General features: G+C 35.9%; 1 protein-coding gene across 1 annotated transcript in view; it reads right to left on the reverse strand.

Annotated features, from left to right (window-relative positions):
* LOC133525144 (hemicentin-1-like) overlaps positions 1-20,287 on the reverse strand; it is a 44,453-nt gene that overhangs the window by 4,049 nt on the left and 20,117 nt on the right. The window contains exons 12-25 of the mRNA XM_061861403.1: positions 19,733-19,932; positions 17,377-17,452; positions 15,847-16,043; positions 14,818-14,890; positions 14,482-14,678; positions 13,041-13,128; positions 8,340-8,536; positions 6,529-6,601; positions 6,242-6,438; positions 5,689-5,758; positions 2,813-3,009; positions 1,888-1,960; positions 1,612-1,808; positions 758-830 (exon numbers count right to left, since the gene is read on the reverse strand). Coding sequence (XP_061717387.1) covers positions 758-830; positions 1,612-1,808; positions 1,888-1,960; positions 2,813-3,009; positions 5,689-5,758; positions 6,242-6,438; positions 6,529-6,601; positions 8,340-8,536; positions 13,041-13,128; positions 14,482-14,678; positions 14,818-14,890; positions 15,847-16,043; positions 17,377-17,452; positions 19,733-19,932 — 1,908 coding nt within the window. The remainder of the gene's footprint in view (positions 1-757; positions 831-1,611; positions 1,809-1,887; positions 1,961-2,812; positions 3,010-5,688; positions 5,759-6,241; positions 6,439-6,528; positions 6,602-8,339; positions 8,537-13,040; positions 13,129-14,481; positions 14,679-14,817; positions 14,891-15,846; positions 16,044-17,376; positions 17,453-19,732; positions 19,933-20,287) is intronic.

The following is a 20,287-nucleotide window of genomic DNA, read 5'->3' on the forward strand; positions in this document are numbered from 1 at the left end:
GGCCACCAACGGGTTTTCAGTTAGTTCTTGTACAAGAAAACAATAGTTATTTGTTTTACAAAGCGGCAAAGTTGTTGTTTAACCGCTTCAGGCACTCCAGGGTTTCAAGGCACGAGGGTTAAACAAACTTTGCCTCCGAGTGAAACGCAAAAATTTTCACCACATCAACGCGAGGAAAATACTAACTATGAAATACCAAAAATATGAAATCAAATGTTAATATAAATAAATAAATATTATAGGACATTATTACACAAATTGACTAAGTCCCACAGTAAGCTCAATAAGGCTTGTGTTGAGGGTACTTAGACAACGATATATATAATATATAAATATTTATAAATACTTAAATACATAGAAAACACCCATGACTCAGGAACAAATATCCATGCTCATCACGCAAATAAATGCCCTTACCAGGATTTGAACCCGGGACCATCGGCTTCGTAGGCAGGGTCACTACCCACTAGGCCAAACTGGTCGTGTAAATGTAATCCTAGTGATTGGAGTAAAAAAAATATCATTCAAAATCATCATTTAAAAGTCAATTCTAACAGCTTACATAAGGAACCAACTCAAAATTTGCAACTAATTACTTTACATGTTGATAAAATGCAACTTTCTCATTCGTTTTTGAACAATCAAGAGGATCTTTACCAGTTGGTGTGGTGAAAATGTAATATTTCGTCGAGATTTCTTTTATTTTAAAAAATGTAATGCATAACAACTCTTAACGCCTTTGTGCTCGTATACAGACCTGCAGTTTATGGTTAGGGTGCTGTTTTCCATTACTGTCTGTTTGGTTGTTATAACGTCTTTCCTGGGTTTCTCTGCAAAAATAATCAGGGTTGTATTAGGTCATTGTACTAGGTTCATTGCATTGCATAATCATTTTTACGGAACCCCTACTGTACATTTATTCGATAGCGTGACTTGACGTACGCGTTTGCGTTAACTCTCTATTTGTATGGAATTTAGAAACAGCGCGCCAAGCGGGACGTTTTAGAAACTCAACCCCATACAAAATGAGACTTAACGCAAACGCGTACGTCACGTCACGCTATCGATTAAATTTAAACTAGGGGTACAGATATATAAATTTTTGAAAAGTATAATAATAAAATGAGGCTATTAAATGTAACACTGTGGTATTAAGAAAATGACTTTTAGTGAATAAACAGTCTTCAAAATGTATTAAATAAGTGTAGGTACGGCCTCCGTGGCGAGCTAACATCTTAAAATATTTTTATTTTTTTCTTATTAATACAGGCCGATTGTCTGCCTCTATTTTTAATCATTTTTTTTTATTTTTTAATAATTGTAGATTTAATTTTAAATGACATTATGTAAAATACATTTAGGTAAGAAAAATATTTCGACAAAGATGTTGTCAACGTAGTTTTAGATCAACTCAACTGTCGGAAAGGCCGAAAGTGGGCCTCTTTCGGCCTTTCTGACAGTTGAGTTGGTGTAAAACTACGTTGACAACATTTTTTTTGGAAATATTATTTTAGCTAAAGGATCTTTCCATGCAATTATAATCTTCAACATGGTTTGTGTATATGATTAACAGAAATACTCAATGCCACCTTATAATTGTTATAACCGTACCTTTGACCACCAAAGTTGTCGTCTTCACATCACACCCCTCAGTACTGGTCGCTAAACACCTGTACTCTCCAGCCTGGCTCAGTTGCGTTGTTCCAATGGTCAATAATCCTCCTTCATGCTCTAAAGGCACAAATTCAGTTGTGTCTTGAGGCTTGAATTGCCAGGTTATTTTTGGCTGCGGGCTGCCTTTCTGAAGCCTTTAATAATAACGTTGTGAAAATTAAATCAAAGACACTAGAGATGTTGACATGTGTGTATATATTTTAAAAAACTTACGTGCAGTCAATGATTGCTGGCTCTCCTTCAGTCTCTGTTACAACTTCAGGTGTTTTCTGGAACTTCGGACCCACTGAAATATAAATTAACAAATATGAACTCGGTAGATGTTTGCGTTTAAAGCTAAAAAGTTAAGAATGGCATTAAAATGATTTGCGGCCATAGTGTATCTTTAAACAATTACAAATAGTCTCAAGACATAAAATCCTTGTAGTGGAAAAGTTTCATTCCGGTCTCCATTTTAAAGTTCCATTTCAAAGCGCACTGTTTATGCCAAGGCTCGAAACCGGGTTTTATTTTTCATACCAAAAATACCAGTATTATTACGTTCTTTGGTTTATTATTTCATTTTAATGAGAATCTAATAATATGAAGATGTTACCTAAATAGATGATTCACTGATTCAGTCCTATACGTAAAGAACATAAAATAATTAAAAACATTGGGCTATTTCTGGGTTAAAAAAAAAACCGGTTCCGAGCCCTGGTTTATGCAAACGCTTAGTTTATAAATATTAATAAAAAATCGCTATAACTATGCTTATGAAATTTAAAAAGTTCCCTTAATTCCTCGTGAAGCCCGTCATCAGAACTTGATCCTGATAAAGATATTGCTTAAAAACCTAACTTGCTGAACAAACTTAAGGAAGAAGACAAATCTCCAAACGTAAATTTCGTATCATTGAGGAATTCCATCCTTGTCTTTATCAGCAGTTTCTATGAATGCAAATAATTGATTTGTTAATGTAAAAATACAAATACCAGTATCACTATATATTTATATACCTATATGTTTTAAGGAGTTTCACAGATTTCTCATGAACCAATCTGTAATCTTGTATTATGTTGTTAATAAATAAAAAACACAATCGAATTGAGATCCTCCTTTGTTTGGAATTTTAAAGTCGGTTAAAAATAGGTATTACCGTTAATTACGAGATCTATAACTTCTTCCTTTTTATCCATTCCGTTCTCCACTACGCATTTGTATTGCCCGGCATCGCTTTGTTGAATATTTGTAAGTATTAGTTTTTCGCCCCGCATGACAACCATTTCAAATTCAGCTGCATACGGTCCTTTGTAGAACCACTTTACGCTGGACGCTGGGAAACCTTTGGGTATCCTGTAACAAATAATAAAGAAATTATGAACACTTTAATAACTTTATAACTTGTCCCTCGTTTCCACTACTGACATGGATCAGTACGTCGGTGCATTACTGGTGATGCACAAATGTATAAAGCCATCAATTTGTAGTGACAGAGCTAGTTTGACGGTGCAATCGGTGCATGTATGACATTAAAAAAGTAAAATCTAAAAGTGTTCATGTATATTAACACAGTCAAATTGTAAAGATTCGTAACAATGTTGGCCTTCCCCCTTCAACCTAGCGTTTTCCCGGCCTAGCGCCAGGGTCCGCTTTCTTACTTAATCTTCTCCATTTTGCCCGATATTCGGCATCCTCAGATGTGAGATTGTTCTCTTCCATGTCCGCTCTCACGACCTCCAGCCAGCGCTTCTTAGGCCTACCGCGGCCGCGTGATCTAGGGCCTTGGACAGTGAGGTTGAGGCATCTATTTCCGACGTAGTCTACTGGTCTGCGGCTTATATGGCCCTACCATCGGAGGCGACTGTCCTGCAGCTTATCCGCTACGTCACGAATTCTTAACAATGTTTGCAAAAAAAAAAAACAATTAAATTTAAAATTTCAAAAGCCTTCGCTATATGCCAACAAAATCTATTTTATGCCAAAAATGCTTTACATCATTTTGGAAAAGAGCCGACTCTTCAGACTGCTGGAGTGATTTCTATGAAACATAGCTAAGAACCACCGCAAGAAAACTCGCTTTCACGTTAAAAAACCGCATCGCAATCGGCCTATGCGTTGGAGAGCTACGATGCCACAGGCAGACAGACATTGGCGTCAAACATATGAAAGGGTCCACTGATTAACAGTCCGCCGGACAGTATCGGTCTAAATCACGCACTAACTTATAAGTATTCTCGTATAAACTACTTAATAAAACCGCGCGATGCGTGACTTTCGATTTATCTTCCGTATCGTCCAAACTATTTGCTAAAAACCACTGCTCGAGTCGATATTTATAAGTCGACCATTCTTGTGCTTCATGGTTGAACGTAGTGAGCGACCCGATGGTAATTTTAGCAATATTTAACATTCGTGCACACGCGGCGTGCGACCCGTCGTCGCCAGTGTTAGTTTGGAGGTTAGGAGGCAGGAAGATAAACAAACGTGCTCGCTTATAGAAGTCCTGTAATCAACTGATCGCTCGGCCGTTGGACGCAGCCAGCGGTTCTTAGCCTATACGTACATCCATATACTTCCATATACATATACAATCACTTAGAACAAAAAGTTGATAGTTCCGAACAACTGTCAGGCCGATATCGTCGGACGGACTGTTAATCAGTGGGCCCCTTAACACCCCTTTTTTGCCTCTGGCGTTAAAAATCTTATACCTTTAAACGAGCAATTTATATATATATATATATATATTTCTGTGATCTCGGAAACGGGTTTCGGGTTTTTGGGGGTATACAATCGATCTAGATTAGTCTTATGTTTGGGAAAACGCGTGTTTTCGAGTTTTCATGCGTTTTTCTTTCGTCGCAGAATATGGTCGCTAATTTCGTGTTGCCGGCCACTGTCCGTCTGGTCCAGCGGGTTAAGACGCGGACGGATAGTAACGAGTGTTACGGGTTCAAATCTCGCCCGGTGTCTAATTTTTGTATTTCTTTTTTATATGTTTAAGTTTATATATAATTTTTTAATTTTTATTGTTTTAGACAAGTTCAATTTAGTAAAAAAATGTAGTTAAGATTGTCACCTATACACCACCATATTACAATAAATAGTTATAACCGAGCAAAGCTCGGTCGCCCAGGTACTAATGTCTATAATTTCTGTATCCAGAGAGGAAAGCGGGGCTAGTTACGTTTGTAAGAAAAAATCTGCAAACCTTGTTTTTGTGGTTTAGCATTTGCGATTATACACCTTTTAGCAGTTGGTAAACTAACGGCGACCTACGTCGATGTATCGGGAAAACCGTTTTCGTAACAGTAATTTTCGGTACTTTCAGTAGTTACCTAACTCTCTTCGTCTCCGTTTCAGTTTGGGTGAAATGCTTTCGTACGAGGGCTGATCCAAAAGTTGTTAGTTGCTCCGGCTCTACTCATGCGATAAAAAAACTATTTATACTATTGTGAAGGATATTTCAATACTACTTACTTATGGCCATCAATTTTTTTTTTAATTAATGCAAATAGTTTTTTTATTATATATTTTAACTGAAAGCTGTTGTATGGAGTTACGAATTGCTTAGGCAAACGGCAATTTTGGGCACAATTAAAGGAATTTCGTATTGAAATCTTTGAAAATCGAACTTAAATTTACCCGGATCTAATTATTATCTTCCTTCTGCTATATCTCATGTATAAATCAATAATAAATATATATATGCAATATATATTCTTTTAAATATCAGAAATTTTTACTTTTAATGAAAGGACTCATTGTTGACAATATTTACTCAATCAAAACGATTTATACGTAAAAGAACGGCCGAGATTCGTCATTAGTAGCACCTAAAAAAAACCTTTGTTTTTTTATAATAACTGTCTATAAAATGACAGCATATTATGGAGTCTTAATTACTGATTTTCATGACTGATGGTTAGGCTTCGACACATATCGCTTTAGACCGGTCCGCATTCGTTCATATCGCTTTAGACCGATTTTTTGAAGTTCATGTCACAAATCGTACCTAATTACTAGACTAACCTGCAGTTCAAGGTTATAGTTGCATTCTCCATTGCCGTTTGCTTCGTTGTATTATTTGAAGGGGATTTCGCTGAAAATTAGATAAAAGAAAAATAATAAATACATAAGATTACTGTAACAGTTATTTCATACTTATATACACCGGCTGCATATTAAATTTTGGCCATTCAAAAGTACACTCTCTGGATCCGGGTATGTCGTTAAACTACGTCCAAAAGAGAAGTATGTCATCTCGCTTTGTGTGATACCGCTCAGCGGATGTCATTCCAGCTTCCATGCCATGGGCAACAGAGACTGGTTACCATCACGCGGGCCGTATACTTGTTTGCCACCAACGTAGTGTGAGTGTGTGTGAGTGTGCGTGTGCGTGTGCGTGTGCGTGTGCGTGTGCGTGTGTGTGTGTGTGTGTGTGTGCGCGTGCGCGTGCGTGTGCGTGTGCGTGTGCGTGTGCGTGTGTGTGTGTGTGTGTATAGAACTCTCCAGTCTGGTTTTGTCTGGCTTGCCGGAATAGTGAACGTTTCTCTTTATACTTTGTAATAATAGGTGACCCTACCTTTGACCACCAATGTCGTCGTCTTCTCATCACGTCCCTCTGTGTTGGTCGCTAAGCACCTGTACTCTCCAGCTTGGCTCAGTTGCGTTCTTCTAATGATCAACAATTCGCCTTCGTACTCCAAAGGCATAAATTCAGTCTTGTCTTCAGCCTTGAACTGCCAGGCTACTTTTGGCCGCGGACTACCTTTTTTAATCCTTAACAAATATAATATGTTAAAATTAAACGGTTATATAAAACGATGGTTTAAAAAAAATTAGATGTATACTAATATTGTAGTAACTTACGTGCACTCAATAATTGTGACGTCTCCTTCACTGTTTGATATAAGACCCAGTGTATTCTGGAACTTCGGAACCGCTGAAATATAAATAACAATATCAAGATCCTAATAGATATATTTGCTTGTGTATCTTACAGTTAGCAGCGAATAATAACTCTTATTTACTGACTGTAAAGAGTGGAAATTATGTGTTTCCTAAGCAGGGACTGGAATGCTGTTCTGGATGCACAGCGAAAGAAGAATGTTTAATTCAAATCTAAGTAATCTTTGGGCGTTTTAGTTTTGTGAATATTGTAGATTGATTAGTGACAATAGATTGCTGGTCAGCAGAGCAGCTTGCATTTTTTTTTTTTTTTTTTTTTTTTTTTTTTTTTTTTTTTTTTTTTTTTTTTTTTTTTTTTTTTTTTTTTTTTTTTTTTTTTTTTTTTTTTTTACAGATAAATCACAATTACAGAATATTTGATCAAAAAGTATCGTTAAACCACAATGGTTTGTCTCGATACTCCATTCCGCAGTATTTAATAATTAAGTAGAAATACAATGCAATACACATATACATCCAATTCGTAAATGACATTATAATTGCAAATATCACAAACTGAGCGCGTTTGTTATCATACCGGCCGGCCGAGCAAAACAAGAACCGGTCCACGCTTACTCGATACAGGCTGCTCCATTTGCACTAAATGAAATAACATAAATATGCATTAGTTAAAATAATTTAATTGTTTAAGCATTTCCTTTTTAAGAATATATGCTATATTGTTTGGTGTTATCTTATCTTTCCACTCTTTAGGTAACTTATTTATTAACTCTGGTATGATGTATTCTGATGTTCTTCTGCCATAAAAATTGTTGAATTGGGGCTTTTGAAGCATATGATTTGTTACTTGCCTCGTATTTATTGGATGTGAGATTAAATGCTGGATTTCATTTCTAAAGTATTGCTCTTTTAGCATATGGTGTTTAAACTTTGCATATGCTATTGAGGCGTATCGTACAGTCAAAATATTAATTATCGAAACGGACACAGTGACGTAACTATGTACACAGTACACACTACCTTAATATATAGGCAATAAGTTCGTGTATTCGATATTTAATACCTTGATTGTACAATAGGCTTTTCATTTATAACATCATGGCGTAAGTTTTGCTTCAGAATATGCGGAAGGTTACACAGCGAAGGTCGACATTTAGGTACTGTAATTTCCAATAAAACTCACATTATCATATTTAGAAGTAAATAGTTTTGTTTGATATATTTTAGTGTTTTGGTATTTTTATTTAATCGGATATATACCGCTGACCTTGTATCTTAGATATAGAAGGTTCCCGGTTCTTTGGTATAAGTATTCTGTATTGTGATGAAGACAAATATGAGATAAGACGATTAAAGTAATAAAACTCACAATTAAATAATATGGCTGACTTTTAACCTAACCATTCGTTTGATAATGAAACATATAATATATATATACTTACTTCAAACAAAGTTAGTCGATATGGCTTGATTATGTGTAACAATGAATAATTAATTTTAATTATATGACCATTTGGAGTTTCGAAATAGTGCTAATGCAACCCCTAAAATTTGTTAAAAAAAGCATCCACAATTTCTAGTTACCACCTAGTGTTGGTAGTGCCTTGATCATGATTATAATATGATGCTACTACTGGCCATAGCGTCTATTTCAGACGATCTATAGTGCAATGTCCGCAACACATCTTTTTTGGTGACTGAAAAGACCGATGCGAGAGCGGCATACTCCGCCACAGAGCTGGCAAGGGAAATTCGCGACAATATGTATTTACCATTGACCACGAGTTCCACTACTTGTTCTGCTTGACCCACGTCGTTCTTTGCCACGCACTTATACTGTCCCGCGTCGCTGGGTTTAATATTCTTAAGAATAATTCTTTCGCTATTTTTGACAATCATTGTGTATTCAGTTGCATACTGTCCCTTGTAAAACCAATTTACGGTAGGTTTGGGGTATCCTCCAGTTACCCTGTAAGAAAGGTTACCTTGTAAATTCCGGCTCTATGCATACTTGGTTACCATACTTCAGGATTTCCCCTGTATTGTCAGGAGTTTTCGTTCTTTGTTAGTGTTACGCGGGGACTTTGCGAGTGTCAAGGTTTTAAAAAACCTATAATGGTTAGGCCGGGGTCGTTTTCACCCGCCGCCCGCGGCGTCTGAATGGTATGTTCGGGAATGCTCGGGAGTGGTCGTTTTCGCCCGCCGCGTGCGGCGTCCCCCACGAAACGACCACTTCCGATCATTCCCGAACATACCATTCAGACGCCGCGGGCGGCGGGCCGCTGTCGGCCGCGGGCGGCGGGTGAAAACGATCCCGGCCTTACATTATAGTATTTTTAAACACGGTCATCTCCATACACTTTATAAGGAACCTTATAACGCCAAATCTCGCAAACTGTTTAAAAAAATACTATAATAGGAATATAAAAGCAAAGAGAATTTGAAATAGAGGTGGATTGTCAAAGAAAACTTTGTAGCCACAATTTCACTGCCATATTTCGACACACGATTAAAACTTTTAGTACGCTATTTGATTTTGATGTGTGACGGAAATGTAACACATATCAGTGAAAGAATAAGAATCGAAGGCAAATGGCGTTCTAAAAGTTTTAACCATGTGTCGAAAGATGGCAGTAAATTTACTGTGGTTACAAATTTTTTTTTGACAATCCACCTCTATTTCAAATTCTCTTTGATAGAAGCTACCTAAAAGTTTGGATTTGCAGCAGATTTTAAAAATCTTTGAGATTACTAATTTGTCTGAGATACTATATAAAGAGACTGCAGTGGGGCTTGTAGAAGTTACCCACCAGGAAATGTCGGAATTCTTAGGGTGATGTCCCGAGACTCTCGTCAGTAATTTTTTTTTCACCCTATATACCTACATAAGTTTGAAGCAGCAGTACCCTATACCCATACCAAGAGTCACTGACAGTGTCAACACTGACATATACGCTAATGTCTACGTAATTTACTTTCTATACATCCCCAACAAACATTATACCGTCAGTTACAGGCTTCTTTAAAACTTTAATCTTTTGAACGGCGTTATAATAATCTCAGTTATAGCTTGGAACGTTATAGAGTAGTTAAGAAATAAATTCCACTCCAACAGTGGTTCTAGAGCTACAATGGATGATGTTATGCAGAATTGAGAGTAATAATAGTGTTAATTACAGCTACTGGAGTCAAGCTTTATAGCTTTAACCTGTTTGTAACACTTAAATCTTTACAACAGCGCCCGCTGACACTTACTGATGTTTATTGTTACTTAATTGTTACTGTGAAGTATCTTATATATCTTTAGGTGTTGTGATAACTTTAAGCTGCAGGCATGGGTTGCATAAAAGAGTTAGTCAAGTGTGTCGTAACACCAGATACTAAAAGCGTTGCATAACTCTCTTATGAAGTTTCAAGCTTTAACGTAAGTTTTGCTTATGCTAATTGTGTTAGCCGAGTACCTTTTTGAAGGCTTTCTACAGGCAATGGTGTAATGAACAGAGTTTGTCAAGAGTGTAGTAATACGAAAATTAAAGAAGATGCCAAAAGTTTGGATCATCTCATTTTTGCAGGTTTAAGCTGTAACGTTGATTTTACGAATGCACATTGTGTTAAGTAAGTGCATTTTAATGACATTCTAAAGGTAATGATGTGAGTTAACACAGTATAAGAACTCAAGGAATCCAAAGGGATACATGTCAATTTTAATATAAATTACGCGAATAAGTTATTAAAAGCATATTTTATAATATTATAACAAACCTAAAGAAAAATATATAGTGATTATTTATTATATTATAGTGATTATTTTTTTACTATCAGGTTTTGATTACTTTGTCAAAGAACCCTAATTCTATCAGGTTTAAAAATGCTTAGCCGGTTGTATTGTCTTCTATATAGTTAAACGCTTTGTTTGAGTCTATTATTACACTCTTATGTATACTAAAGACTGCACAATACTCTCGACTAAAGATGCTGTATCTCAAAAAGTGTAAATGATGCGTTAAGGGAGAGCTAAAGCTGTAATAGCAAGTTCGCCATTGTTTTAGTAAAGTAACCTAAAAATGTACTTGTTTGATCAATATTTATGTACAAAATACTCCATTAATAATTTTTATTTTATCATTCTATCGATGCCACGTAACTTTACTTGCCAATGGCCGACAAAAAGAACAAGTTGCTGATAAAACTTTAAGGCGTCTATTTTATTAAGCATAAGTTTTACTTTAAATCTTTAATTAATCCGGAGCGCGTTAAAATTAAGATGGAAAACATGGTATACACTTACCGTAAAATCGCAGGCGCAGCACTTTTTCACTTTTCACACGATAAAACTTCTTCTTCCTAATAAAAACTTGCGAGCAGATCGCCATTAAATGTTGCTGTGATAAGTTTTATTTTCTTTGTATCATTTATTTTATAAGTTTGATCGTTTTGGATTTCTTTGAAGCTAATACATAAAAACAGTACAAAAAGAGTTCTCAAAAAGCGGTCACATATTTAATTGAGAATGTTTTAGATATCTAGTACGCGTTAAATCGTTAACCCACTCTCTCTTATAGGTTTAACAAGTTTAAAATTCTTAACTGAGGGTTGTCTCACACCTATTGTGTTAGCTAATGATTCTATGAGAACGTAGAACCGGCTAAAGTAATAGCTGAGGGTGAATTAACTCCCTTCTAAGTACTTCTAACCCTTAAGTAACACTGTTGTATAGGCTTCCTGACACCTTTACCTGTAAAAAGTGGGGCCTGATTCGTGGTTATAAGGGTGGTATAGAGTCCTCTACCAACCTACTACAGGTATTCTTAACACTCTTAATTCTCAAATGAGAGCATTATAACAGTGATATGTAGGCTATTTTGACGCTGTCATGTTAGTTGGGTCTCGCTCGCACTAATATGCCATATGCCAGTACGAGCGAGATGCATGTAAGTTACTTTCACGCTAGCGATTTTGTTAGTGCGAAACTGCTGGTAACTATACTAAAGCATGCCCTTGTTCACGTCAAAAGTCATGTCACTAATGTAGATTTATTTGATTTTACACACTTTTACTCAGCATCAGCACGTTTATTTGTACAGGTTGGCGAATAAGAAGTATACATTTTGTTTTTAAATTTTAACTATATTAATATAGTTTTCAAAGATATTGAGGGTTGGCACATACATACGAAACGTAGTGTCTGACAAGTCCACCATAAACAGCAGGTGATTCCTTATCATCGCAATTTTCAGCATATGCTCGACGTTATATCTTGGTAAATTTGTGTCGGATGGTGCGTTATACCTGTTTATTTCATCAGCTTGTTATCAAAGACACGTAATTTTAGATAGCCACACAGAAATAAGTCAGGAGCTGCAAAATTTGGGGAATTTTGGTGCCAATCACTGTTACTGCCTTTCGAAATTAATCGAGCATACAACGTGTTTTAAACACCACAAACATTTGAGAAAAAAAATGCTTAATGCTAGAGGTAGACAAATTAATTTCCGTATATAATTGCAAACCCAGAATAATATATTTATGAAAAAATATTTGATATTTTTTGCACTTCATATAGTCAGTAGAATGTATACCTCTTATTTCCTCTCACTGGATATGTATGTTCTTCTAATCTTTCTTACTTAAATTACACTCACTTCCAGTTGAAATTTGGCATACTTTCATATTTCCGATGACAATGCAATAATATGATAACATGCAGCTGACTTGATCTGATGATGCAGACAGAAGGTAGCCAAAGGAACTTTCCGATGGGAAACCACAAGGCTCATTAGAAATGTCTGGCGAAGTACTTTATAAACGTGCAAAGGAGATTTTTGACGACCTGTCTGGCCTATTGGACCCAGTGACCCTGCCTATGAAGCCGATGGTCCCGGGTTCAAATCATGGTAAGGGCATTTGTTTGTGTGATGAGCATATTTGTTCCTGAGTCCTATGACTCAATGGTGAATATGGTTAATGGTGGAATTGTAACACCCATGTGTTTTCTATGTGTATAAGAATTTTAAAATGTGTATGTATTATATAAACGGTTTCTAATTACCCACATCACAAGCCTTATTGAGCTTACTGTGGGACTAAATTTATTTATTTATTTATTATTAAAGTACAGTTCAATAGCAATACAATTTTGGCAGTATGTACTTGTTATAACAAGAAACCCGATTTAGATTTTAAGTTCTTATTCTGAAACTCTTCATTTTACGTATTCGACCTGTCAGCTGTCAAAATTGACATCTCTGAACTTCAGAAATTATACATTAGACCATCTACGATACAAGTGTGGAAAGTAGGAAATTTGCTACGAGTGGCGATAAATTAAAACACGACCGAAGCAAGTGTTTTAAATCGGCTAGAGTTGCAAATACATAGTTATTTTACTTTCGTCATATTCGAAATCAAAAGTGGAGTGGTGGGTGTGTGTGTAACATTCCTTGGTTAAAAATCTACTATTTTGACGCGCTCACCTGCAGTGCAAAGTTTTGTTCGAATTTTTCATAGCTGACTGTTTGGGTTCTTCATTACTTACGATCGGCTTTTCTAACGTGGGGTTAGCTAAACAGAAAAAAAAAGAATGTGTAAATTCATGAGATTACTATTAGTAGATTCACGAGAGTTGTAGCACAATGGATATTTACTATAGGACGGTTTGATTTGATAAAGATCACCAAACTGAGAAAATGAGGGAATCATTTTGATAGTCATTACAATGTTATATTTGATTATGATATTTGACAGAATACCAAACCAGACGTTGACGACCGGTTTGGCCTAGTGGGTAGTGACCTTGCCTACGAAGCTGATGGTCCCGGGTTCAAATCCTGGTAAGGGCATTTATTCGTGTGATGAGCATGGATATTTGTTCCTGAGTCATAGGTGTTTTCTATGTATTTAAGTATTTATAAATATCTATATATTATATATATCGTTGTCTAAGTACCCTCAACAGAAGCCTTATTGAGCTTACTGTGGGACTTAGTCAATTTGTGTAATAATGTCCTATAATATTTATTTATTTATTTATATAAAACGTTCTAGAGTAGAATAATAGTAGTACCAATACTAGGTTGATTGTTGTTCAATTCTTTTTTTGTAATAGTGTGTACTAGTAACGTTTTATTAATCAAAACGGTTTTATAATTTTACACTTTTTTTATTACTTCTTTTGCTATTTCGTACGTGGAATCGTAGGAAATCTACAGTTTGGATCAAATGGGTGAATTGTGTAAGTGATTATACATAACAATAAAATACAATACATCGGCCTGGCATCGTGATAATAGATCGATCGCAACGCCGGGCCGTGCTCGTCGACATCACCGTCCCCCATGATGAGAATCTCGTGAAAGCTGAGAAGGACAAGTCCAGTAAGTACTTAGACTTGGCTCACGAGATTACCGCCATGTGGGATGTTGATTCGACGATCATTGTCCCGATAGTCGTTTCAGCGAACGGTCTCATAGCGAAGAGTCTCGACCAACACCTTGAGAGACTCTCGCTAGGTGGTTGGATCAAGGGTCAGATGCAGAAGGCGGTGATCTTGGACACGACGCGTATAGTACGTCGGTTCCTCTCTCTGCGGCCCTGACCACCGGCAGCTTGGGCCCTGCCCCGCTGCTGGCGGCACCCTAGGTTAGGTTTTTTATAATGTGTTTATATGTATTTTGTATTGTTTTGTAAGTGTTTTTATATTTTACTTTTATATTCATATTATAAAAAAAACCTAATCTAAGATATGCAATGAATAAAGGAAATACAATACAATAGCTACTCTTTATTCCACACCTCACAAAGTTCACCAGACAAATATAAGTAGATAGAGGTAACAACAGACGGGTCGCGGAGACAAGAAAATTAAAATATGCAATGAATGATGCAGAGAAAAATAGAGGAGGGCGATAACCATACCTCTGACCAGCAATGTTGTCGTCTTCTCATCACGTCCCTCAGTATTGGTTGCTAAGCACCTGTACTCTCCAGCCTGGCTCAGTTGCGCTGTTCCAATGGTCAATAATTCTCCTTCATGCGCTAAAGGCAAAAATTCAGCCATGTCTTGAGGCTGGAACTGCCAGGTTATTTTAGGTTGTGGGTTGCCTTTCTGAAGCCTACATGACAATTAGAAATAAAATATGGTTAATAGAAATACGGTTAGAGTGAGCAATATTATTCTTGATCCAATTAATAGGAAAAATAGATCAGGTATACTTGAAATGGATATAGATGCAGTATATCGCAGAAACTTACGAGCAATCAATAGTTACTGGTTCTCCTAAATTTTTTGATATAATAAAAGGTGTATTCTGGAACTTCGGAGCCGCTGAAATATAAAAACATAAGGATTACAAAAAACTATTTTTTTCAAAGAATTATAAATTTCACTTCAGAGTTCAGAGAATTTCAACTAAAACAGCAAGAATTTATCAGTAAGTAAGACGAGTGCATTGATATAGAAAACTAGTTTTAACTACATAGTTAAAACGTGTTTTAACTAAAAACGGGTTTTTATTTTATTTTATTGTTTATACTACGTCGGTAGCAAACAAGCATACGGCCCGTCTGATGGTAAGCAGTCACCGTAGCATATAGACGCCTGCAACTCCAGAGGTGTTACATGCGCGTTGCCGACCCTAAAACCCCGCACTCTCGTTGAGCTCTGGCCACCTTACTCACCGGAGGCCGGTTTACTAGAAACGTATATTACTTTTGCTCTGTTTTCTTCATGCATGGCAACAGAACGGTAAAATAAAAGTAGTTTTTTTTACGGTAAGTAAGTAATGAAATATTCTTTATTTCACAAATGATTATACATGTCCTCCCATACAAAACGTTTTATATTAATTTTATTTTTTCACTTTAACCCAATAGTGTGGTGTATCGTTGCACAGGTCTTAACGAATAAGGGTCTTCAACAACCATCTTTTAATAAAGTGAGTTTTTTCGGAAATAATATATGAATGTGAACCCTTAATTGAGCGTGGCTCGATATGCTGTTGGCCGATTTACGATTATTTTATTCTGGCAAAATTCTTTTTTTTTTTTGTATTCGACGTTCTTATTTTCTACTTCTTATTTAAGAATTCAATTCAACATTTATATGTGAAATAATAATTTCATCAATAAATTGCTCTGATAATTAGACAGAAATACGGTATTTGTAAGACGATTTAAATGTGCTTCTTGAATAAAAACATTTTAACTTTCCAGTTACCACTCATTTTTAGTCTGCCCTCGCTTTCCGTTACGATGATACAAAAAAAATGTATAAATAAATACCATTAACTATGAGCTCCACAACTTGTTCCGTTTCACCCGCTTCGTTCTTCGCCACGCACTTATAATATCCCGCATCGCTTTGTTCAATGTCATAAAGAATCAGGTTTTCGCTATTTTCGGAAATAATTGTATATTCAGCTGCGTACGGTCCCTTGTAGAACCAATTTACGGTAGGTTTGGGAAAACCCCCGGTTACACTGTAAGAAGAAAGAGAGTCATCGTCATCGCATTATATAAACCGTGTCATTTAAGAAGACGCGCACCTTGACTCGTATTATCATGTGGGTAACACGAATTATAGGTGACGTTCAGATATCGAATCCAGCCGAATTACTAACTGTTACCGCTGCTGTATCTGCCAATTTCCTGATTACCTGACCTGATAACCACAAAAGCGTTTTTTTGTTCATTTTACCGATAGTTAACCTTTAAAGTAAAATTAAAACTGTAAGAAATGTCGATTGTTTACCGATATAACTTTATCAAAATGGCCACAGCAACTTGGCTACACATTGTTAATCGTATTTAATCGTTAATCTTTATTTGACGTTCATAAGCGCATTGTAATATGCCTACTTGAATAATAAACTATCTTTATCGTACATAAAAACCAAGTGGTTACGGTGACAACTGGCTTTCGCTTCATCTCATATATCTATGAATTATACCATGGGCAGATACAGCAGAGACAACTACGACGCCTATACTGACTGTTGCCATCTAACGTTACTTTAGGATACGGAAAAAGGACGCTAATAGAAACGCATCAATGTATATTGCGTCTTGTATCATTTTGATTTCCGATCAAGAAATGCCAGATCACAAACTTATGTACTTACACAGCAAACGCAACACACACATCAACACTACAAACAAACGCACAGTAACGGCTGCAAAGTTCAAACACGTCACGTACTCCACCTTGGAAAAAACGTACAATTTCCTACAGTTCGCTGTGGAGACTGCTGGAATCTGGAGTAATGAGACTGGAGCTTTTTAGGGAGTTCGGCAGGCATTTACGGGAGAAGATCCCCGCTTTGGATTTTGGCTGGTCCAACAAGTTTCCATCACCATACAGCGTAGGAATGCTGTCAGCATAATGGGAACTTTCGGGTCGGGCTTGATGCAGGGTGGGGAATGGGGATGGGCATTAGTCTATAGATGTTTTTGTTTATAGATGAATTATGGGTTGTTTTAATATTAATGTAGAATAAGTTGTGACAATGCTTGTGCGGATAACATTTGTGTTTTGACGAAGGGTGTAGTGGATTTCTTTGTATTTTATTATGAATAAAATTTGTAGACTGAATGTACCTACATAATTAACTTGTTGCAGTTCTCATAATGAAAGCAGAAAGTAGCGTCAATTAAAGCGTCGTTTCAAAAAAATAAAGTAATCATACATTGCGTGGTAAATTATTTTATAAGAAAAAATAAAAGTTAATTCTTTCGGGACAATACTGATTATCCTTTGAATATGTGGTCGTATCAGAAATATCGCTATATAAGAATATTTTTGTAATCACAAACCTGCATTTTAAGTTGACGGTTGCTTTCTCCGATTTTGACAGATGAGGCGCTGGTTGTTTATCTATCGTCGGTTTTGCTAAAAAAACATAGCAAAGCATAAATCACTTTCACGAGTATGCTTGTAAAGGGTTAAGTTACATATGTTCATGTTTGTTGTCCTCCTTATTTAGCTGTCCACAAATAGCATGCAAACAATACAATTGTATAAGAAAGAATATTAAAAATATGTCTACTTAACTTATACCAGGTGTGGCCTGTAACAGGAGCAAAAAATTAAACTGTAGGCTGTACTCCTCCAACTGACCAACAATACAATACAATACAAAAACACTTTATTGCACACCTCAATACAGAAACAGTACTAATAATACAACACATAAAGAAGAGGTAAACAACAGGCGGTCTTATCGCTAAAAAGCGATCTACGTACACACAGCAGCCAACATTTGTTCAGCAACTTTTAAAAATAACTTTATTTTTTAATTTTGGAACACTTTAAAGTTTATTCTAAGACGCAATGTATTGCGAATTTTGTTATGTTGAAGCGTGACAATCAACATCAATTACACTGATGACAGCGTACATTGAAGGTAATATTTAATTTGTATGAAAAAGAGGAAGTCTAAAGACATTTTCACAAATCGCTGAATAAATGTTGGTAAGTTTGAGGAGTACAGCTTACAATTAAATTTATTGCTCGTGTTACAGGCCATACCCGGTATTCTATTATACGTATTACTAATACAAAGTCCATGCCTATATACAAGAATGTCCACGACCACACAATATAATGACACAAGTCAAATTTGATTTTCATAATTCGTTATCTAAGAACTTTTTTAAGGAGTAATAAGTACCTTTCTTGTATGAACCATTTGAGTAGGGCCTTTTTAAATTTATAGTAAGGCATTTGTTTTATGGTATCTGGTATTTTATTGTATATTTTAATGCACATTACACTACAATTTTTCTCAATATGGCAAACTTTTGTCGCTAACCAACCACTAATCTATCTATGTTTTTAGTACCCGTTGGGTATATGTCACCCGCCGTACTAAATAGCTCTATATGTTCCTTTACAAATTTTGCGGAAGAATCAAAATTTGCATGATTCGCTTGGAGCGATTCTCCACGCTTCGCACGTAAATATTTTTTTGGGATAAGAATGCTTGATCTTTATTAGTACCATTTCCCCATATCTTAAAGTGGATTCCACGTATCCGTGATATGCCGCTAATGCGGTTTTACAGTTTGTTTGTCATAATATTTTTAGGACATATACTATTCTATCTAGTTTGTTACATATAGTTTGGATTTGATCTTTCCAACTTAGCTTGTTATCTAATTAGATGCCTAAAATTTTGTAGATTGACAATTTTGGAGATCGCGGTCAATATAAGTAATATTTTGAGATTGTACGTTCCCATTAAAATGTATGTAGCTTAGCTTGTTTTCCCCAAGTTTACCTGTAAATTATTTTTTAGGCATGTTACAACATTTTACACGACCGTGTTAATCTCTAGTTCGTATACTATTTCCGTATCTGATTTATTGTTGGTCACTATGATTGATATGTCGTCGACAAATAAGATGCATCTGTGATTAATATAAGAAGGGAGATCATTAATGTATGTCAAAAAAAGCAGCGGTCCAAGAACGCTGCCTTGAGGCACCCCAAATTTGTTTATAACATACGATGATGTGAATGTCTCTGTACCGTTTGTATTGCTTACTTTATTTACTAATACACACTCAGTTTGGTTTTCTAAGTGAGACCTTATCCATTGCAGTGCTGGTCCTCTAACACCATAATGGTCCAATTTATTTATTAAATAAAAATAAATTGTGCATAGATTTCTCAAATACCTAAGATAGTATGGGCACTAGTGTGATTGGGCGGTAGTTACTTAACTCCATGTTGTCATCCTTCTTATAAAGAGGTTTTATAAGCCATTTTTTTAATTTGTCAGAGAAGGTTCCACTTTGGAATGAATAATTAACTAAATATGTCAGAACATTTACAATTTAAAATGTTGATTCCTTAATCATTCTAGTAACCGTATCCCAACATAACTTTCTTAAGATATTCGCGTAAGTTTTGCTATCAGCTTTCTCTTTGTCTTTAACAGGGACTGTGTGATGTGAGGGGGCATTTCAGAAAAATGTCGGGTACGTGACGCAGTTTTTTTAACACAAACTATAAAGTCGATATTTAGTATGATAACGTTTGATAACTTAGTTATAAATTCAACGTTATATAATACAGATTTCTGTAGGTTATTCAAGAAGCTGGCATCACGTCTCCTTTAAGTAGAACTTTTTGTGAAATCTCCCTGACATGGAGCGAGAGCCTTACTTTGCTTTTGTACCACTAGCTTCGTCGTCTTCTTATCTGTTCCCTCAGAATTTTCCGCAAAGCACGTGTATTCTCCAGAACGGCTCAGATGAGCTGGGATGTGCAAAATTTCTTCTTTGTGGTCCATAAACACTGTTTCCTCTGTGTCTTGGTACTTGATCTGCCAGGTTACTTTGGGACGTGGGTTGCCTTTCTCGAGCCTTAACAAAAATGTGAAGGTAGAAATAACTGGGAATGAAATATATAGTAGGTAGTACATTTCACTCCTTAGTATTCGAAAACAGAGCGTAGAGGGAGCAAAACGAACTTTTATTTTGTTTAAAACTTAAGCTTGTATATATTTTGATAATGAGTAAATAAATATGATACGACATTATTACACAACTTGACAAAGTCCCAAAGTAAGTTCAATAAGGTTCGTGTTGTGCATACTTAGAAAAAGGAAATATATAATATAAATATTAATAAATACATTAATAAAACTAATGACTTAGGGGCAAATATCAGTGCTCGTTACACCAGCATTTAAACCCGGGACCATCGGCTTCATCTCAT

This window comes from Cydia pomonella, chromosome 14, assembly GCF_033807575.1.
Source record: "Cydia pomonella isolate Wapato2018A chromosome 14, ilCydPomo1, whole genome shotgun sequence".
Classification (NCBI taxonomy): Eukaryota; Metazoa; Arthropoda; class Insecta; order Lepidoptera; family Tortricidae; genus Cydia; species Cydia pomonella.